The following is a 23,620-nucleotide window of genomic DNA, read 5'->3' as shown; positions in this document are numbered from 1 at the left end:
TCCACTGCTGTTTCTCTGAAAACTAATGATCACATGACACTTAGTATTATGACATGATGACACAAATCATAATTAGATATCATCCTAGCGTACAAATCAATCACATCTACCTCACTAGAATTCTTTGACATGATAAACAGGTGTGAGAAAGCCTCGGGTGAAGACTACCAATGAACTGACCTTGAAGCTCGGGTCCCACTGTAGTGATGAGGGCAGCTAAGCACCTCCCTAGACACTGGTGGACCTCTACCGTGGATGGTGGGACACTGAGGAGCAGGGTGAGGACCAGGGACAGGGTGGGCTCCACGTAGGACCGGAACATGGGGCCACCAGAGTCCGCTATCAGGGTCAGGGCATGCAAGGCCCACATCTGTCATAGTACAGACATGGGAGGGAGGAGAGAGAGAAAGAGATACATTAACACATGTTTTGATTCCAGTGGAGTAGTCATATCCCTGACAATAGCAATAACACCATCGCTGACAATTACTGGAGATGATAGCACTCTCATCACTGTTTGCTAAATATGAACATAAAGCAGTCTAAGAAATGAAATGTCATACTTGAGAATTATCATTACCCTCTCCTTAAAAGAAAACAGTCATACTATTTTCTAATTTCACTTTTTCATATATTTTTTTTCATTTCCCTTTAATCAACAGTACTTCATATTGTACTCTTATTATATCTGTGGCAAACTGGAATGTTGTAAAAACCCTCAGTGTCACTATGCAGGTGCTGTAATGTCTTAATGACATATATAGTTTGACATGTGAGTGTTTCATAAACTTCTTTGTGGAACACTGTTCTCTTACATATTGTATCAAGTAATGTGGTATAAATGTTGTAACAATTCACTTCATGTGTCCTAACTGATAAAGGAGTAAACTTCCCAGACACTTTTGCTAGAATTTCATGAGTAGAGAGAGAAAGAGGTTTGACTGACCTGTACTTCAGGGGAGGTGACATCCTGGGCCAGGGCTAGGAGAATACTGACACTGGTGTTGAGGTGCTGCCCTGCACCCATACCACCAACATACCGGTGGAGACAGCCCAGAGCTAGGGAGTTGCCTGTTCTAGATACCACATCACGGGCTGTCTTCAGTCTGCACATACAAGAAAAGTGAGATATTGGTAGACCACTCTCGCCTATTGCAATCAGGCTGACAGATTGCAGAAAAATGCACTACTGCAAAAGTGGATATTTTCACAGCCAGTTAAGATGAGTTTTGGGAGTTTTTAATTCTGCGGAATCAAGACATCAACTACTGGAACATATGGCAAGCAAAAATATTTGTGTGCTTTTATTTTCACGCTAGTTTCTGGTTGTGCTAAATGCACAAAAATTCAAACACTGTGAAAATTTCAACTTTTACAGTAAACAACAGGGAGAAATAGGGCACAAGTACAAGGCATATTTGACATTCATTTCACAATCAGGAAGACTGCAATACTTTGATAATTGATTACACTGTTGCAAACAGGCAAGCAGACAATACTAATCAGACATACATAAATACCTCACAGACACCCATGATACCACTAAAAATGGGTCTGTACATAATCCATGTTTTGCTGTTTTTCAATGAAGTGGGCATGATATATTACAAAAATCTGTGGCAAGGGAATCATAGTCTCATGCCTTATGAATCAAACTGCTTGATCATTGAAATTCAACTCAACGTTTAGCTAATAGGCTGTGCTTGTTCAAAAGGTTGAAAAGTATGGCATATTTTCAAGGGAATGCTCTTTCACTTTCCTGGCTATAAAATAAAGTTCGTGCAGCCCCCCTCAAGCAGCAATAAGCAAACAGAGCAGCGAGGTGATGGAAGGTCAAATCATTTCTCTCTCAGCCAAATCAAAAACAGATCTAGCTGCATCATTCATTACCAACTCTGACGTATTGGAAGCTGAGAATCAGAAAAGGACAAGAGAGCTTACCTGTCAAAGCAGAGCTGAGCAGTCTGAGCTATGAAAGTATTATCACCCCCAACCTGGGCCATCCTCCCCAGAGCTTCCCCAGCTGAGCAGCGTAGGATGGGGTTGGCATTGTTCAGGGCTCCCTGGAAGTGAATACAACAAAACTTTTCAAGAGCCTGTTGCATAGCTTCTCTTACAATGTACTTGTATGTATCTTGTGTTATTTGTTGAAATATCAAATGTACAAAGAATTTCCAGAAGGACAATAAAGTAAATCAGTCATTCAATCAAATCATCTCTTCAACATTCATACAAATGACCCATCACCTATGAAAAACATTCAGTTGAAGAAACACACTCCATACAGCTACATTGCAAGACACACACACACTAAAGATGCAGACATACATGTATCAAGCACTTGACTTGTATCTTGATGACAAAATCAGTGAAAATATACTGAATATGCAGAGACAGAAATCTGTGGGTATTGAGTACTCACCATGATGAGAGCATAAGCAGCATTTCTGACTTTGGTGTTTGTCAATCTCTGCTTGGCATCAGCTAGACCCTGGATATTTGAGAATATAAATCATACAGGTAGCATACTGTTTAAATGGCTCAGAGTTCTCAGTTGTACAAGGTTTTTAAAACTTCATTGATGGCCATCTTCACTAAATGGCATTCAGACAGATATAGAACTTCCAAGCATCATCACAAAGGGTGTATCACCTTGAGTTTTGGTGTGAGAACTTGAAGTCATTACTCTTGACTACTACCTGTCACATAAATTCAAGGAATTTCTACTTTCTACAGCATAGATAAACTTGCTTCCGCCTGAAGAAGACTTACATGGTTTCTTAGAGATTTAAAACAATCTTTCTACAAGGAATTTTTCTCATTATGCATTTATCATCACAAATAACTGGATTTCTGTTTACAAAAAAAGACAAAATTACATCAACCCATCAGCAACTTTTCTTGATATCACATAATCTTAATGGAGAATAACAATGGAAATGACCTATTGTTAACTGCAACTATCATTTCCGTTGGTATGAATGTGTACATATGGAGTATAGGAGTCAATGAAAGCATCAACATCAAAACAAAATATTTCAGTATAATGGCAGTGGAAATATATCACTCTGTCATCAGACAAATCCACTCAAGCAGGATATGCTTCTTGAAAAGGAAAAAGAATATCACTGTATATCGCTTGGGGTTCAGTCTAGTATGAACAAGCCATTTATCCCTACCTTGAGGGCACTGAGGACCGCTGTGAAGATGTTGATCTGGACCGCCTGTTGCCGTGCCGACTTGGCCTGCTGAATGCAATCCTGGAAATGTTCCAGGATCTTGTTCCTGTGTTTGTCAGCGACGTGTGGAAAGACCACACCAAAGAGGGCGACAGACCCATCGATGACAGCCACACCAAGTGGGAGGGGACCAGGTACCTCATCCTCCTCAAATATGAGAATGGAAAGGGAAAGTTAGTACCCTCTCTACTAATTCCATTGTCATATTTTCTTATCTAATTTATTACACGATTTATAAATTTATTAAATTTATTAAAGACTTATAAAATCTGTTCCACTACAGCTCTATGATGAAAACACATTGAAAAGAAATGTATTAATATTTCTAGGACATTTGGTAGGGAAACATATTAACTCTATATTCTCTGTAATGAGCTCCAACATGGCTCACACATTTTCTTCATTATGTTATAGCCACCAGAGTTTAAAAAGGACTTACATGTGTTCTTGAAAAGAGTAATTTCAGTGCATGCATAAAATCAATATCATCATAATATTGAACATTTCACATCATGGCAGATTATGTATATTTGCTATGTACACAGAAAGTCAGACTAAATTAAACAATCATGTACAATGGACAAAACGTCCGGGAGTATCTCTCATATCCTAAATAAATTCAGTCCACCGATCTCCTTTACCCCTATTCTAACTGGGCTATTTGAGACCAAGTTTTTACTGGGGGGGGGGGGTCAATTTGACCCCCCCTTCAGATCTCGGCCGCTGATCGCGCGATCGCCGCAAAATTTTGCCTGAACATAGAGCCGGAAGTCAACTACAAGATTACATGGTCATACAATAGAAAAATTTTGATTTCATATTTTTTAATAAATTGATTATGCAAATTAACGCATAAAATCATATTTTCACCTATAACTCCATCAAAAAGACTGAAGGATTATTAAATTTTTGTGTCAGAGTTCCTCAAGACACATCAAACAATTTTCTTGTAAAAAAATTGCGCAATCAAAATCATTTTCTTTTGTTTTTTATTGTTTTGTTAATTTCTTATGTATTTTATTGTTTTTTCGATCTTTTGTTTTCTATTGTTTTTTTGCCAAAATTTGTTGGAGGCACTTTTTCAAGCTTATCTATATTAGAATTGATTAATTTCAATGCTTTAAAGTTGAAATAATCTAATTTATATCAATTAAACAAAAAACCACAGTTTGCATTGGATTTGCACACGAAATCATGAATTTGAGCGGTTTTCGGGTTGACATGCATTTGCAAAACATTGCATAACTTCAGAACGGTGTACACGGACGTCGCAAATTTGGTCTCAAAATATGCGGGAGACTCAAATGAAAAAAGTCATGAAACGACGCGGCAAAATCTTTGCGCGTTGCGGAATCGTGGCGCGAAACGTCGAGGGGGGGGTCAATTTGACCCCCCCCCCCCCCCCCCCCAGTTAGAATAGGGTTAATGCAGAGAATGGGTCAGGGTGTAGCCCACTCACATCAGTGATATCCCAGTAGAGCGAGGAGGGGTCATGTTCCAAGGCCCCAGAGCCTGAGGCACTGTTGGGCTGGAGCTGAAGCTCCACCGACTTGTGATCCGTGTCCTGGATCCAGGAGCCTAGGATGATGGAGTCATTCTCATGGCAGAGTGAGCGAAGGAGGGACGTGGTGGTATTGGCTGGGTTGTCTGTCAGTGTGAACTCAGCTACCAACTCACGCAGGAGGGGAATAAAACTCCCTGCAATAATATCACATGGAAATCAAAATGAATTTCTCACCTCTGATCCATCGTTGAAATTGAATCTCTAGATTTTCACACCAGAAATGTTTGAATATCTTAATTTCTTTATAGATGTGAATGATATTTCTTGTTTTTCATGAGACAAAATAATGTAACTTTAAATTCTGCAAACGATATACAGCATTAATTTTGATGAATCAATCATCAATGCTCTCATCTGAATATGACAAGACAGAAATATAAGTCCTGAAACTGTAAGGCTGAAAGACTAAATGCCTCACACATTCGCATACCTGCCAACATTTCAAGATGAAATATCTTACTCGTGGATTGCAAAAATCTTATTTTATATGCAAACTAAAGTTAAAAATCTTACTTTCGGTCAAATCTTCAGAAAATACACATGAAAGGTATATCTAAATATTTTTTAAAAATCCGATTTCTCTGACAGAAAATCTGATTTTGCTATTTTTAACGTAAAAAATCTTACTGAATCAGATAAAATCTTACTAGTTGGCAAGTATGACATTGAGATGAGAGTGCTGCTGTTGCTCATGCCTACCTTCATAAGACTTGGGAGGCAGCTGTCGGAGGACCTCATACAGTCTCAGCCTTACCATGGCAGCACAGGCCTTCAGGTGGGCCCCATAGGATTTGATTACCTCGTGGATTCTGGGACAACCAATCAAATATGAAATATGATCAACAGGATTCCCTACAAGCAAGTTTGTTGCCTATAACAGTTGCATCATGGAATTTAAGTAAATCGTAGGAAGCCCGACACTCTTGGCAGGATTGTTAAGACCCGGCAAATTATTAGCCAGGAGGCTTTCATGATTATGATTTTTATCCACATCATTTATACTGAGCAATTCTAGTTTTAACATCAAAAAAACCCCAAACATATTTCATGATTTTCATTGCTAAAAGAGCTTTTACATACCTTGTCTCCTTAATCCCATACCTTTATAATGTGGGTAACATGACTAGTCTGTTTCATGGAATGACCAAAATAACATGAACATGTAATTGATTGTTGACATGCCACAGAAATGGTAGTACCAATGAAAAGTGTAATTTCTCTAAGTAATAATTAATGTCAAGCACTTTCTAAAACAAGATTCTGATGAAGTGCTACATGTTGAGCTTAGAGTAGAAGAAAATACTGGAAAGTGAGGGACTGAGAAATAAACCTACTCTGATAACATGGACATGGCACATTCCAAAGGAGTCATCAGTCTTCTCACAACATCATCACTAATCAGCTCTGGGCAGTGACGGATGAAACTCTGCATGGCTGGGAGGGAAAAGGAAGTCACACAGAAAATGACAAGTTAGCTAAATGCTTTCTATTAGTGAAATGTTCATAACACTTGAAAGTCAAATTATGCTTCAATTTCGACAGAAAGTAATGCAGTGAGACAGAAACAGGTAATACAGGCATTATCTACCAATTTTATTGGAAGAGTAATATAGCAAACTTATTTAACTTACCAATTTTATTGGGAGAGTAATATAGTATACATATTTATCATCATGGAAACATACTCTATGATAGCTGAAGGAAGTAGAGAGGACTGATTCAATTAGTGTTATATATCTGATGTGACAAAAACAATAGATGATATTCACTCACTCCACAGAGACAAGACTACAGCTTGTTTGTTATTTTTACTATAAAATACTGCAGATGATTGTTGGAACAAAATAGATTAGTATCCTCAATACTAGTGCCACTTCAGTAACTTGTTTCATAATGATTGGAGGATATACTGCTGACTTGTGTAGTTTTCCTGGTGCCAAAATGGAATGGAATCCAAATCATCCCAGTCATTCTGCATACATACAATAGTTACATTCAGACGATGACCCTTAACCTCAAGGATAGCTACATGTATCTTCAAGGATAAGCTCTGGCCCCCTAACTACGACGCGTATTCACACGACAAAGCTTATCCTCGAAGGTAGCTATCTTCAAGGATAGGCTCACTGCCCCCTGTAACTACAATTATCTACAAGTTCCTATCAACAAGTTCTGTCCACACGAAGCATAACTACGAGTGGGGACCCCCGCGGCTCACTGATAGAGCGCTAACCCTGAGATATCTCGTGGATAGCTATCTTCAAGTTGACTTCAAGTCAGCTAGCAACGAGTGTGTCCACACGGTGCCTAACTACTAGCTTATCCTCGAAGATAGGGGGGTTAAGGATCCCCGTCTGAATGGAACTAAAGTTAGTGATATGTTACAATGGTTTCAAACAAGGGTAGAGCTGGAAAAGATAAATGCCTATCATGTTCAAGGATGTCAGTACTCACCACACAAGGCTCCTGCCCTCCCCTCTAGCATCACCTGCCATGTGAATGCATCACCTCTAGCCTTCTCTGAGTCCATCTCCCGGGAGGATCGGGGGAAGGCGTTACGCCACAGCAGGAGCAGACGGGGTAGGTGGTTCCGAACCACAGGTGTGCCTGGGATCAGTGGCAGATTAAACAATTGTCAAGATTTTATGTGCGAATTGTCTTATTTGCATGCTAGCTCAACTCCAGACCAACACATTTTTAATAACAGGATATTAACTGCAATAATTTCCAGTGATTTAAAGAGTTTATACATATATCATAATTTGCCTATACAACGGTACGTAATGGAAGTGTCAAGAACTTTGTCTAAGTACACTCATTAAGTAGCAGACATCTGCAACTAGAAAAGTTTAGTTAAGTCAAATTATGTTTTTTTTTTTTCAACATTATTCAGAATATCATCATATGTACACTTGTGTACTACCAAGTACTTTCAACCATATCAGAAATAGAATCATGAGAAAATTAATTCAGGTACAGACTTCGGAGGTCTTCCTTTCTTGGTTTATTTACATCCTTACAAAAGGAAGACCATCATATAAAACATGTTAGTTAGCTGGTAACATCAATGAGAGTTGATGATGACATACCCAGTGTCATAATAGCTCCAAGAATCAGCCAGCTAGCCTGGGTACGGTGGAGTGACATGCGGCTGTTCTGTGAAGCAGTCCTCAGTAGATCCTCTGCCATGCTGAACACTTGCTGTAATGGTTGATGATGAAAATAATGGTCGAGGACAATAGCACATATTGTACACTGTCTTATAATGCTTTACTACACACTGATACACTTGAATAACATGGAACTTTACATATCAGACTCCTTTTGTTGTCAAGGTTTAGTCTTTCCTCATTTCTTCTCTCTACAGTCCTTATCAGGACTTCCCTTATGGTGTATTGCAAACCTCTCCTCATTTTATTCTCACTGTCATAAACACCTTCAAAGATAATACGATTATTTAGTGTAAAGTGTCAATTAGTGTACTGGGGTGTTTGTTTCAGTAAAAGACAAAGCTTTGATTCTGATAATAGTCTACATTCCCTTCACTTTTTAAAGACAATAACAAATACCACACATGTTGGTAGCAGTCAGCACAATGAATCTCAGCATTGGTAAGAATGCCACATAGAAACTGGATGTGTCCTCAGATAATAAGCAGTGCAGCCAGCAGAGGAGCACTCAGTGGTACCAATATTTACAGTATACATGTAGGTTTCATGAGCTACAAGGGTTTAGTAGTTATCAATCATTGTGACCTGTAAATCATGTCAAACATTCCAGTCTGAAATATCTGAGACTGTCATTCCCAACATTCACTTGATATAATTAGTCCAATACAAATGTGTGATAACTTCATTACATTACACAATTTTAAATGAATAGAATACAAAGAAAGGACAATGCACTAAAGCAGATAAAACTTAACTTTCCCAAGAAATGATCAGTGAGTGACTGAAAATGAGGTGTAACAAGGACATGCTGTCTCACCTTTCCCTTGGCATGAGGAATGCCCAGTGGGCAGCTACGTACAGCACCCAGGAGGGCAGCAATGGCAAAACTGTAGCCGGACACAGCCTCAGGAGAGCCCTTGAACTTGTCCATGCGGTCCATGCAGCGGTCAAGCAGCCTGGTCAGCTGGGAGGGGAGGGCCACAGCAATGCAGCGGAGGCACCAGGAGCCAGCCAGCCGGGCCGCTGGGCTGGGGTGCAGCAGCACTGTCAACACGGTGTCACACATGTCTGGAGACACCAGATATGAGGGTTTTAGCTGGGGAAACTAATCAATCAACCTGCTATAGCATGTTTGGATTCTTTTACTACTGTATGTTGGTGTGGATGTCATATGTGTTTTTATGCAACTGTGATGCAATTTAACAATTTGGTTGTATTAACTTGAAATGTCAAGAACTGAACAATTACAAACCCTAAGAAACATACCTCCTATCTAAACTAAATGTCATGACATATGTCATAAGGTTAAATAAGAAGAAAAACATTTCCTGCAAGTCTTAACATGAATGGTTAAAAAATTAAATTTTCAGCAGACAAGAACTCACTTTAAGCCTTCTAATGTTATTTTCCTTAGTCTTCTACAGATTAAAGACTTATTCATTGTTTTTCTCATGAGACTCTTCACAATTTATCATATGTCTCAAATCAGAGTTATACCGTACAAACAAGCCAGTGTCTTGAGGATACAGAGGGCTACAAGCACAGAGAGATGAACTCACTAGCTGATGAATCTCCAATGAGAGGAGCTGAACATGTACTCAAACTCCTGACCAGACTCCCTAGCTCCTGGAGAGCACAGATGAGGACATGTTGACTGATGAAGACATCCGACGTCTGACTCTTACTGTCACTACCGCCCTCGCTTGGGTCTCCTACAGAAATGTAAGCACATAGGAATTGTTTACATATCCATTTTCTCATAGTATTGATTTGATTATCGAAGTAAAATTTACTAGAAACACTTTCAGACTAAGCTATAGGCAAGACTGTCTTTTAGCTGTATACACAGCCTCTAGCCTTTTCTTGTAATTTTTTCCATTTGTAGCAATGTGGGAAAAAGTTTTTGCAATATCAGATACCACCTCAATATCAAGATATTGACAAGCTCTTTATATTATTACACACAGAGCATAATCATGAAGACTTCATCATCATAATCATCAAAGCTTCAGATATCATTGAATTGTTCTGGTTATGTAACATCAACTATACAAACTAACAATGCATCCTAAAATACAGTTAACAGACTAAACAATGGTTCTTTCCATGACAAAAAACAAAACAAAACAAAAAAATCTACAACATTGCAAACCTGCATCTGGAAGGACAATGCAAGCATGTATGAGAGAATTTACCCTTGTTCCTTTTGACATGTATTGTATTGCCAGATTTGCAAGCAACCTAAGGCCCTCATCATTTATATTTGTAAACAAACTTGAGATCTAAATGAGGAAACTGGTTTGTAGGTAGTAGCTTGATGTTGGTTCTTACCGACGGCATTCATCTGTTTGCCAATGATCCTACACAGCTCCTTACAGGCTGACACTTGGGCCTTCTCTCCCAGCATGTGGCCTAGAGTGGACTGTAGGATAAAGGCTACACAGCGACGGGAATAGACAGCATCCACATGGGTCTGGGTGGCCTTGGGGCTGGCTAATAGGCCCAAGGTATGCTCCATGAAGAGAGAGAGATTGCGTTCCAGCCACAGGCCTCCTAGGGTCTTCACTAGTACCACATAGGCCTGGAGTGGGGAAGAATTTATACCAATTAGATTCATCTTTTTTCACTGACAGTCATTGTGTGAACATCAACTCTAACTTCCATATTAAGGCCTGTTTACCTGATTAAGTGCATTTACTGTCAGAACAATAACTTACTGGCCATGTAACTGACCAATCCATAGACGATATTGATTTGGTGCCCTGTCTGTGCAATATACATGAATGAACCTCTCTATATAAATTGTGACTCATATTACACAGAACAATCAACCATCACATATCAAAGACAATATAACATAGCTGAATAAGAAAATAGGACTTGATAGACTGCAAATCTAAATCAACATCACTGTTAACTCATCCTAAAAGTCACCACTCGCTCAACAATGGTCACATGACCAGCTTAATACAACCCACACACCTAAGACTGATGGACTGAAACTGACCTGTGTGACCCCGACTCGGATCTCTCGGTTGACCATTCCTCCTCCCCCTTTCAGCAGCTCCCCTGACCCTCCCCTGAGGAAGCCAGACGTTCCCTTGACGAAGCCTGAGGCCAGTAGGTTGAGAATGTCATCGCTGGACAGATGCTTGGCCTTCGCATCTGGAGGAATGAAGGAGAAGCATCAATCAAGAGCTATGAAGCAGTCCATCGGTATCAATCGTGTCATCAATGTCCTTACATCCATTAGACATCTGCTGCCTGAATTCCGTTGATGGACAGATATCCTTTTCATGGACAGTACTCAAAAAATTTTGGCTAACGTTCCCAGGTACATTGAGCAATGATGGTTTCCACCATGGGATTGGAATAATGCAATTTATGTCCATGCCATAAGGGGAGCTTTGGATATGTGTGAATTCTTTAATATTTTCAAATTCAATATTTTCTAGGCATCAGGAGAAACCTATACAGGACTAGAAACCACGATTAAAACACTCTCTCCCTGAAAAATAATGCACATAGTGACAGCTGAAGCTTATCCTCACTTTATACCTGAGTATATCATCAGGCCTTTAATCACTAGAATAGATGGGATATATTGGCGCACAGGTACACAAAAAATACATGTACAAAGAGAATACTGAGTGTAACGGCTATCAATACCAACATCATTGTTCAATGATTTTATGATAATGTTAATTAATCTCACACTGCTGGGGTAAACATAATCATTTGAGCATACAAAATGCATGTACATCCTTTTGTCACCTTCATGGTGCACTGTCCTTCATGTACACATATATAAATCATGAGCTAATTTCTCTTCATGTTACCTTTTGGAGGCTTGGTGAGGGCGGTTGCTAACAGGACTCCAAGAAGCTGTGCTACCGAGCTACGGACATCATAGTTTGAGCCATCCAGTGCTCTGAAGCTGGAGGATATCACATTTTCCAGTTCAGACGTCACCATGAAAGGGGCTTCCGTAGCCAGTTGCTCCAAACACTACATGGATAATCACATAAATATGACAACATAGGAGGAAAGACTACAAACAAGTGATAGCAAAAAGAACTAGATCATGATGAGCTTCAGTCTACTCTCTGAGAGCATTCATAGGGTCGAGTAGTTTCAGAGGTTGAATTCAGTATTGACACTGGGAATGCTGCTAGTTTCATCAGCCTTTATCAATACCATCAAAATATGAAATCATCCCTTGAGTATGTGAGCTTTTACAGTAACCATACTATCTTCATACTCATCATCTGAACAAATTAGACAGTCTTTCATAGAGAATAGAACAGTTACACCTCGACAGCATCCCCACAGATAACAAGAAACAAACATTTGTCATGTGATATGCCTGGTAGTATCAACAGGTGGATTTTGTTTTCGGTGTATGCCACTTCCTTACGGTCTCATGGCTAAAATGAATGAATTAAGTTGGGAAAGGTCACCAGAAATAAAGTCAACATCATGACCCAGGGAGAACTGAGCTCTAGCTGTGTCAGGACACCCTACAGGCAAAGAGAGCAGTAATGTGCCCTAATTTATAAATTAAATTTACTCTGCCTTCTGAGTCTCAAAACAAGGAATCCTTCTATCAGACCGGAGACGGGAAATCTCAAGGCACTTCAACTTCAGACAAGATGCACAGGTAGACGAACATCAACAACCATACACAAAAAACATGAATATATACATGTATGTAGGTGGAAAAATCAAACATCAAATGCATAGAGCATTCATCCAATGAAATGAAAATCACAAGAAAAACACACTAAAATGCATGCAGAACCCCCCCCCCCAAAAAAAAAACAACAAACAACCAACAACAAACAAACAAACACTAAGGCGCACAGTATATCTTTACTATGCTGTGCTGCGGCTTCTGATAACCATGTACTCGTTACCTTTAATAAACTTCATAACATATTCTCTTCCCATAACCTATTCATTTCTATTCTTAATATCAATATTCTGCAATAACTTATACAATCATGATATAGGTTTTGATGAAATGGAAGATAAATCACCATGTCTTCTGTCAATAATCATCATCACCTCCATCACTATCACCTTTATCATCATCACCCCCATCATCACCACCATCATCATCATCACCATCACCATCATCACCATCATCATAATCACCATCATCTTCACCACCACCATCACCATCACCATCATCATCATCATCACCACCATCATCATCATCACCATCATCATCACCATCATCATAATCACCATCATCATCACGACCATCATCATCACCACCATCATCATCATCATCATCACCACCACCATCATCATCACCACCATCATCACCACCACCATCACCACCATCATCACCATATTCATAATCATGTCATTATTACGGACATAGACATTAATCCTGTAATGTCTGCAGCAATGTTGATGATAACAAACTTAGAATGACAACAAACATGATGCAAATGAAACAGATGATAACAATGAGCAGTATGCATGATGAAGAATTTGTTCCCTTCCACCAAAGATCAACAACTTCCTGTGAATAAATTAACTTCTCACAAATTTTATTCAAGTGGGAAATCAATGCTTCTAATGACATTCCCATCAGAGAAATATATTTTCTCTGTTATAAGTATCTGGTATAAGCCATCTTTCAAAGCAAACTCTTTTGGACATTCCAACCACATCTCATTAAGCTCATCCACAGGATAACAGATTCATTTCGTAATCCCCTTCCACTCATGAAACCATGGCAACAGCTCATCCTAAAGGCAATGACCTGTAACCCTACACATCTCCACACCAAAGTGACACCTAAAGCCAAGGGGCTTTGCTTGCCTGAGAAGTTGCAGGTGTCTGCAACTAAAGAAATCGAAGCAGGTGTCTAAATACACAGTATTGATTGAAGTCTGGGGGCCTAGTTCCGGTTCAATTTGAGGACTCACTAGTCTCTCTCACTATGCCCTGGTAAGAACTGTCTGACTCCAAAAGGCAGAGTCTCATAGGGCTCTGGCCCCAGGGTACCACTGTCTGTCTATCAGGGTGCTCAGACACAAAAAAAAAAAAAAAAAATTAAATTAGGACAGTATAGCTATACGATGAATTTATACGTCTGAACGCTGACTAGCGAAACAACATATAATGAAATGACGTATAACAAAACGATGGTCAGAGCATCGTTTAGAACTAGAAGTGGATAATGAATCAGCATTCTATCGTGTCCATTGTGCATCTGAACGTATGGCGACCATAGAATGGTATAACTGAGCGGGGCTTAATGGGAGGGCGCAAGAAAGGTGACCCCATAGTTGTCACTCATGACAATAACAACATGCGCAGTGGGAAACTGCACATCTATATAACGTTTTCCAAGATGGTCGAGATTAGCGTCTGAATGGTCTGTCGGCTATACGATGATTCTTTTTAAGTCGTTTCTTTATCGAGTTTTGGTATATAAACTGGCTTGCGTGCGAACAGGGGGTATGACATCATAGTCTAGTGGCAGGCGTACCTTGGAGGCAGACACCCTGACTGCCATGGTTCGGTCCTGCAGGGCACTCCGGGCAGCCTTGTAGATGTCTCTGTGGTGGGGCTGGGTCACACTGCCCAGACCTTGAAGAATCTTCTGTAGACACCACATGATCTCACATCGCCCGGTGGACTGCGGAGGGTTTGGAAATGAAATACATCATGTCACTTGTTCGAACAGGGAAAAGGTTCAAGACGAATTGCATAGTCGCCAAGTGTATGTTGGATGGTTAGATCTTATGAATAAAACAACATATCCATACTGAACAAGGTTATGAAATCAACTCAAGAGGCAGAGCTGGGATGACAAATAAACAACACTAATATAAATTACATAGACGTCACTGGGTTGTTTTTATCTTTGGTATGAAACACAAAACAAAAAGAGCCATGTGCTGAGGGGGCAAATTTATCCCACGCTTGGAACACATAATTGAATTACTGCGATCTTCTCCTGTGCCATAATGCAATTTCCTCAAAACAACCACAGACAAAATATTTACAATAACCTGCTTTTCAACGCTGTAACAATCATAATTGACACAAAAACCCAAATGTTAGGATAAATCCCTCTCTAGCATACAAAGAAATATCAAAGATTATCAAAAATATGCAAAAAAGAACAAAATCTCATCATGCCCTCTCTCAATCATTTTTTTTTTTTTTGTACTGAACGACAAAGCATCAAATTCTTATTTATGTTAATAGGAACATGAATATGAAGAACAAAAAAAATATAACTATACATCATATGATAAAATAACAATATAATTTTGAATTTCAACAGAAGTGGACTTGTACGAAGAGTAAAAGCTAAATCCACACCAATTTCTTTAAAGGGTTACATCAAAAAAATTAACGGACTGCACCATTCTAGATGGTAGCTGCATTTTACCTCTGCATTTTTCAGAGCCTTAATTAGGCTCTGGATGGTCTCTGAGTAGGAGCTGCCCATGAGACGTCCAAGCAGCTGGTACATCTTTCCCAAAACAGCCACAGCAGCCCTACGTAGGGAGGACAGAGTGATGGAGAGATGGATAGTGAAAGGGATAGAAAGAAAAAAGATGAGTGAGAGATGGACAGAGATACAGAGAGACAGAAGGGATGGGAGAGGATTTGATGGTGAAAAGAGTAGAAAGATATCAGATAAAAGATGGGACATAAACCAATGATGAAGGAATAGAAGGAGAAATAGACAGACAGTATACAAGGTAGAAAGAGAAGAAAGAAAGATGGCAGAAAAAGACCAAAACGGGTTCACAATGAAGAGAGAAAATATGGGAGAAAGAAAAAAATGTAACTCAGCTAACAGCCTCTTCATCTGGATAATTCTATTGTTGTTCAGTAAATATAACAATACTCTCAATAATCAAGTACAGAGCACTCCAGATGAAACAAACACAATTACAACAAAATTTTGTTATAACCAAGTAGAAATTCAGGTCCCCAAATAATTATCTACATATCTTTATACATTTTACTGGTTTGCTTCAGACAACATTTCAAAATAATACAAGAAAACTGCCAGTCCCAAGTACTTCCTTACAACAGGAGTCGGCTGAACCAAATAGCAGTTTATGCCTTGGCTAAAAACCAAATTGTTCTGAATATCGGTTAAGTTGACATCAAGACAAACGTTCAAGGAAACATTCTTCAGGCATACCAACATCCCGCATGCCAAAATACCTTTTCCCCCCAAAAGTATTATATCACAGATGTACATGACCTTTGCGATGTGGATATATATGACTTTGCCTGATAGAATAGACAGCTAACATCTGATAGTGTGCACTGTACTTTAAGACATGTCACAGGACAGCTTGTTTCATCATTGTTTATATCTCTTCATGGGCATCCCTAACCTACCATCATTGCTATGACAATCACTCAACTGGCCAGGAATGCCATAATATACACAAGATTACTGTGAATTCAATGGATCAACCTTCCCCCAGTAATACTGCAAATTATGCAAAAAAATTGCAGTACACTGCTTCTTGCGTATTTCGTGCTAATTTTGACTAGTGCAAATTCTAAAACCTGCAAAAAGATCTTCATGATTTTCTCTGTTCATTCTCAACTGGTTGACAATAGCGCAGTGCAAATTCAAGAACCCATGAATATGTTTTTTAGCCCCTTAGCACGAAAAATGAATCATGTGAAACTTTTGACGTTTACAGTACAATACAATCTGCGGCAAAAAGGCGAAGTTCATGAAAACATGGAGCATTTTAGTACATTTTACATGCAAGGAAATATGTTTGACAGCTTTCAATATGTTTCATATCCTGGCAAAGCACATTGCAATGCAGTTCCATTGCAAAACCCTTTCTTTTGAGTTCAGACAAATAATAAGATTCAAATATGAAAAGAGGACGAATTTCACTGGATGCAGGAAAACAAAGTAAACTGCAAACAAATGTGGCTCTCGTAAAATGTCTGTATATAGACCCATCTCTGTTTATGTAGCCTGCACTAAACGAGTTTAGTTAGCTTCTCATTATGCAAGGAAGCTTAAAAATATTTCCATCTTCACTGCTGGGTAGCTTCTTAATTCTCTTGGTGCCACTGTCTCTGAGTGTCACTGCCATTGTACATGACACTCATGCCTTTGGTTATGACAGGCTTAATCAACAAACTATCATCATCTTGGATACAGCCATTCCTGAGGGGAAAAATAAATAATATAACATGCTTCAAATGCTTAAAAATCCCTACCATTGAATTCACTCCTCCCAGTCAGCTAACTTGGAGAAAACTAAGACCTAAAAGATTTGAAATATCATCTGTTTTTTTTCAACGGCACTCTACATGTACGATCCTGTGGAAGTCTTTGCTACAGACATTTACACAGCTTTCTACCCTGGGGGAGGGATTTCTGTTTTTTTATTGCACGAAGAGTAAAAAACGAGGGCGGCACAAAAGAAAGGGAAAATGCAATCTGCAAGCCAGCACAATCTGTGCCCCATGCCACACTGCCAAACATCTGGCAGACAACTACGTGTATCAAGTTTTCCAGATACCGCTACTGAAACTAACCCAGGATTCACCAGATGGAAAAAAAAAAAAACACAGAAAGAAGAAAAGACAATATAAAAAAACCCCAACAACCTAGAATGACACAGAGATTTTGATATAGGATTTTTACATCTACTCTATGGACATTTGATTGAATTTTGATAACATTGTCTTTGACAAGTTTTGAAATATAATTTTTATCGGCGAGGCCAAATTTGCCTTGACATATGCAGTTGCACAGAATATGTGCTTTAGTAAGAAATATCATGAAGTAATCTAATCAATGTTACCACAAGCTGAATTACTAGTGTTATATTTAAGTTTTGTTTCAATACACAAAACACACACCCCACTACTGACTATATTTTCTGTGTTATTTCTGCCGAACAATTTATACCATCCACAGTTAAATGTAATATATATCTGATATATTTATAATACATAGATAACAAATATAGTAACATATTTTCAACAGGTCAAAGAAAGGGAGATAATTTGCATCTACAATATGTATGCTTGTCTCAATCTTCCGAATACAACATGTAGGACCTATAATATATCTTGGGAGAACAAAGTGAATGATGTGAGCACTGACTGCATTCAAGCCAAGCTCATCCTTGAATGAGCTGATCAGGTCAAGGGGAAATAAATGAGATGTTTTCCTCCGCTAGAACTGATTAAATATACAAGACACTGACTCTCTTTCCCCAGAGTAGCTCTCTTGGCATTATTAATTCATTATCAAGACACAGAGTCCATACAGGCTGATTGCCAAGGCACTCTCTACTTACAGGCCTCATGAGGACTGGTAATAGGGTTTACTGATCACAACATTAACCCCTGGGTGATGCACAAACTCAGAGCGCTACTATGACGACCATTTAGCTACGACAACAATTCGAACTCATTGCCCTTTGTAATAATACTAGTCTGCATTATGGGAGTTGTTCTCTCTCATATACTTTACATATGATAATGTTCAACTGTGAGATATTTGCCGAATTTGATCAAACCTAAAAAATCGTATGTGCCTGTGTTAATTTTTAACTTTGCAGCTGCACCAAACAAAAAGTAAGTAACACATATATGTGTAGATGGATCAAAATGATATAAATGAAGACAGATAGCAAGAATTATGTTCTCTGTTTTGTTCTACATGTTCAAAAAAAAAAAAAAAAACTCCCCTTCAAAGTCATCATGTTCTAAGGGAAATGTGTAATCTGGAAACTGCACAAATCATTTAATCTTTATTCAAAGCTTTCATCCTGCTCATCCTGTGAACCTGATCAGTGATATAAACATACTTTCTGTGCATGACAATGCTCACTTTGTATTTAAAGCCAATACTTAAAAATGTTGAGTTATTTAATATTTTAACGATATAACATTCACAGTTCTACCAACATTAAACATTACTTCTTAAATCAAGATTTCTGATGACAAATTTAATATTATCTTACATAATGTAATGAAGGCTCCCCTATGTTTTCCTGGCACTCTCACCTCCAAGACCAGACAGTGTATAGACATGTATTCTACCATGATGGAATTTTCACAGGTGAAGTTAAATCCCCTCCTCCCCCCACTCCCTTTGTTGCCATGGCGATGGATGATGTACTTACAGCCTGGTGGGCAGATAGCTGGGAGAGTCATCCTTGCTCTTAATGATGTCATTGCAGAGATTTGTCGTCTGGTAGAGTGCCATGGTATCTCCGACATGGAACACAGTAGCGATGCACTTGCCTAGAAGCTTTCTGGTTGGAGGCCCCGGTGACTGGGATATCTGAGCGGTCAACTGCTTGACCAATTTGGCCTGAGATTCTTTAATGTCCGACTGGAAGAGCAAAAAAACAAACAAACAAACAAAACAAAACACAATGATATAACAGAGATATTAAAAAGTGGGTTTTAAACTCAATGAGATTCTCACAGTTAGATCAAAACAACATTGCCATGTCGTGTCATTGCTGTCTACTATTGTCAGCATAAATTGACTTATCAAAGACTCGGGTGTAAAAAGTTTCAAACATTGTTATATAAGTCTCTTATCAAATCACCTTTATCCAATACAACAGAGAATTCATCAAAAGTGAGAGCTCTTTTGAGCAATGAGCTGAACTAAAGTGAAATTGTAAAGATGTTTAAGTTGTTGCATTAACTTGGTGACTACAGTGTAGCTACAGACATGTCAGGAGTGTTGGGTTTACATAAACTTTGACTTCTTTCCAATAGGGCGACATTGTGATTTAAAAGAAACAGGCAGTATGCTTATTGATGCTTAAATACCATTTCAGTTCATCAGAACATCATACTTCTACAACTAATTTCTTGTCAACACATAGTACAGGTATATCTGTTATACTTCCAAACAGAGCAAAGGCATCCAAATACTCTTCCTACAAGTACAATCAGTATTGTTAAGAGTATTTGCAAGAGAGTGGCACTGCCTTTAATGGTTTGGATCACAGTTACTTCACAGTTTAGCTCTTCTCTTAATGTTCAAGAGAATCTGATGGCAGATTATGTTTGATATATTACTGTCATTGACAGACAGAGACTGCCATGTTGTTGTTATCTACTTTGGCAATCAATCAACAGAGGAAAGAAACCCATCCTGATTGACTTCAAGATTAAACGGTCACAGTTTTCATTGTAGATGACTGCATCCTACTGTGTAGAAAACTAATCTCTTCTTCACCATTCTTACACTTGTAGAGTTCTACACTGTAGCAGATCTGATAAATGAAGACACTGTTTTGAGATTTTAACTAATATCATCACAAGTAAAAATTGATGCAAGTATGCTGCTTTATTAACTCAGCACTCTCACCTATCATTCATCCAGCAATTATTTATTCATTTATATATTTATCTTTTTTTTTCTTTTTTCTTTTTTGCAGGTGAACTTTAAAAATCTGTGAAAGAAAAAAAAATGGTTGTGGGTGAGGGTATTCATTCGAGCCCATCAGGATTTTCTTCAGAGTTTAATTAGCGGTTACCATCCTTTTTTGGAGTGAAGTTTTTACAAGGTAAGTACTGCTTGCATGACCTCAGCCAAAATAAAGATGCCTAAAAATGATAGTTGCCCCATTATGAAACCTAACTGTCAAATCTGTCAGATGGAAAGAAAAACGTATCCAATGCAGTGTTTACATGAATGCTGCATACCCTGCAAATCACAGGCGTGTAATGACATAAGTTAATCTTAAGATCTTACAAAGTTTCACAACAGGATAAAAGGGTAAAGTGCTTCAAGCACCATGCTTGAATGCTTTCAACATTCAAAAGACTGAAAGCCGAGTGAGGAAGACATTCATGACATCTCTCTGAGTGGTGTCACAGTTTCTAAACTTCCTGGGTGAGGTACTTTCTGTGATTTTGATCTATACTCTTCATGTGCAGCATATGAATTTTGTAGCCATCAGATGATCAACTGGAACCAACAGCAAACAAAATTTAATTACCTCTAATATAGATTATGCATTGGTTAAAACTACTCAGAATGCAGGAAGAATGGGCAGTTGGACCTTCAAATTTAACTATTTCGTTGCATGCATTTGAATAGGCAGTTAATGATAATGTAGAAGTAGATGATGTAGAAAAAATAAATCTTTACACAGAGGGAATTTTTCTACTATGATAGCAAGAAATCTGCATCAGTCATTGCATGGAGGATGCCTTGAATTACATCCTTGCGGCATAAAAGGATGCAAGCGAATCAATAATTTCAAACTTGTGGAAAAATTGTATGGAAATTGAACAAGGTTTAGCACACAGGTGATTTTATTTGTCTAGTTTCTTGACAAACTGAACAATTTCATCAGCAAATTGAGCTTGCTTTCTAGAAATCAGTACCAGAAAAAAGGAAACACTACCTATAAATGACACAGTATGAGGGATTCAGGATTGGTCGTTAATTGTGCATACGCACAGAGGATTGCTACTGAAACAACCTAATTAGGCATTACCCTATCTAAATGTCAGAGCCCAGGCAGTAATGCATCTCAGTACAACCACAGACTCTTCCATTAAAGGGATTATCATGCAGGGAAGAAGATACTGACATTTATTTGCAATAAGATTGACTGCAGTCTGGCATGAAAAGACCTAGAGTTAATGGATGCTAGAGAAAAAACTGCCAATAAAATGATCTTATAATGCAGAGCCATGTTTCTCTGTACCTCAGAATTGACTAAAAAAACCATACTGATGGCTTGACAAGAAATCCATGTTCAAGAAATACATCATGCTTCTCATACTAATTGTTTGATTAATTGGCAAGTCCTTGTTAGTGTAACTGCGTGTTTTAAAAACATTGGAGATGGAGGTTGGACCGTGAATTTAACAACACGCAAAAATGTTGCCATGCACTGGCTCATGGTGCACATTCAATAGCCTCGTGTCAATTTGTGAAAAAAGATCTCGTGATAATGTCCGTGACGTGCTCATTCGCGAAAATATCTGTATGCGAAAATAACAGCTTATACAGTAAGCTACTGCTAAGAAACAGGTTGACAGGGTGCCCCCTTTGATCCAAATGAGGTTATACATTCTAGCTTCTTGATCTCCATCACCCTGGACATTCAGATGTCAGAGGGCTTGGCTGCAGTGCATCCAGAAGCTGTAGAGCACCCAAGAGTCATGAGACAGCGTACATACAACCTTTTGCCATTCAATCTCCAATCCAATTACTCCCTCTGAAAATTTAATCAGTGTGCGCCTTGGACTGCAGTCAGCATTACTGTCACTCTAAATGTCTGTCAAGACATAGCGGGCAGAATTTCAGGTCATGAAACATTAATCTCCTGTACACATGGAAAGAGCAGAAAGCGTATGCTGACAACATCACCGGTGCGCAAAGAAAGTGATTCTAAAGACCTTGCTGCTTTGATACAAATTGATAGCTTGATATCAACTTGATGTCAACTTGGTCTATCGACACTAATAGCCGTCATAAACATTTAGGCACAGACTGGTGAAAGACGTGGCATGCTTTAATGTCAAGACAGCAAAGCAAAGGTGACACTGCATATATTGAGATGCTAAATGACTAATCAGCATGAACTATCTGCTAGGATGATTATTTTCAGCCCTCTCCATGGACAGCCAGAAATACTGAACTGACGTTGGTCACATCACCATCAATATGGCAGAGCCAAGAAATAAAATCAAGAATGCAAGACATAATTTCTGGACAAAAGACAATACAAAAGCTTAATCTAAACTTATTGCAAGTTTTATACCTTCAATTCATTTTCATATAGATTTGATCTCTTACACTGAAATTAAATCTCATAAACAAGTGTTGATGCATGCATCTAGGTATGCGTGAGGCCAATATTGCAACTTGTCCCTGCAGGAAAGCTGGAAACAAATATGCAGCTTTCTGCAGTGCCAAAGTCACTAGGAATCGAAATGGTGGTTACTCACAGAACGTTTCTGTTTTCGACCACAAGGGGAAAGTTGATGCTGGATGGGAAGGATGCTGAGAGGAATCCATGTCAGGTTGACCTTTTTTCACTCAATACCCAATGGGCACCATGCCTCTCACACAATACAAGGTTTGTTCACACATGGCTTGATGTTTTGATTGCTCTCAAAAAGTTAGTACTCTTTAGCGAGTATATTATATCCTAGAAAAATGTAATGGCAACATGACAGTCATGCAATTTGCAAGTTCAAAGGTACACCATCACTTGAAGGTTAGACGACATCAATATTGCGTAACAGCCAATCCAATCTGCCACACAATAACACCTTCAAGTAAGGCTTGATTAGACTGAACAATATAAATCTTCAGACAATACTAACAGAATCTGGAAAAGGATGGATAAAAATTAATGAATAAGTTGAAGTGAAATGTGCTAATAATTGATTATGAAGCTCTGTTCATTTCATTCAAGGGTGGGAACAAAATGCCAACTGACCAGTATCCAATTTCATCATTTATGGGAATATCAATGTTACATGTCCAAACCTTGCTACAACACCAACAAATTTTAGCACAGGTATACCTGTGGTTCCTACTGATTCAAAAGCTGGTAATATTACCATTGAATGCATATAAATCATCCATTAGGGATGATACACCAGGGCCCCGTTTT

At 38.7% G+C, this 23,620-nt stretch overlaps 1 protein-coding gene across 1 annotated transcript in view; it reads right to left on the bottom strand.

The window, feature by feature from the left end:
* Positions 1–23,620, bottom strand: part of LOC140233095 (HEAT repeat-containing protein 5B-like) — an 80,895-nt gene that overhangs the window by 14,423 nt on the left and 42,852 nt on the right. Inside the window, exons 4-21 of the mRNA XM_072313211.1 lie at positions 19,139–19,350; positions 15,394–15,502; positions 14,482–14,631; positions 11,813–11,981; positions 10,981–11,138; positions 10,305–10,554; positions 9,533–9,685; positions 8,791–9,041; positions 7,893–8,004; positions 7,258–7,410; positions 6,138–6,237; positions 5,503–5,612; positions 4,699–4,937; positions 3,180–3,386; positions 2,423–2,491; positions 1,942–2,063; positions 947–1,106; positions 181–370 (exon numbers count right to left, since the gene is read on the bottom strand). Coding sequence (XP_072169312.1) covers positions 181–370; positions 947–1,106; positions 1,942–2,063; positions 2,423–2,491; positions 3,180–3,386; positions 4,699–4,937; positions 5,503–5,612; positions 6,138–6,237; positions 7,258–7,410; positions 7,893–8,004; positions 8,791–9,041; positions 9,533–9,685; positions 10,305–10,554; positions 10,981–11,138; positions 11,813–11,981; positions 14,482–14,631; positions 15,394–15,502; positions 19,139–19,350 — 2,914 coding nt within the window. The remainder of the gene's footprint in view (positions 1–180; positions 371–946; positions 1,107–1,941; positions 2,064–2,422; positions 2,492–3,179; positions 3,387–4,698; positions 4,938–5,502; positions 5,613–6,137; positions 6,238–7,257; positions 7,411–7,892; positions 8,005–8,790; positions 9,042–9,532; positions 9,686–10,304; positions 10,555–10,980; positions 11,139–11,812; positions 11,982–14,481; positions 14,632–15,393; positions 15,503–19,138; positions 19,351–23,620) is intronic.

The sequence above is a fragment of the Diadema setosum genome, chromosome 1 (assembly GCF_964275005.1).
Source record: "Diadema setosum chromosome 1, eeDiaSeto1, whole genome shotgun sequence".
NCBI classification, from domain to species: domain Eukaryota; kingdom Metazoa; phylum Echinodermata; class Echinoidea; order Diadematoida; family Diadematidae; genus Diadema; species Diadema setosum.
Note: the sequence above shows the minus strand (reverse complement) of the source record. Positions and strands in the feature narration are given on the sequence as shown.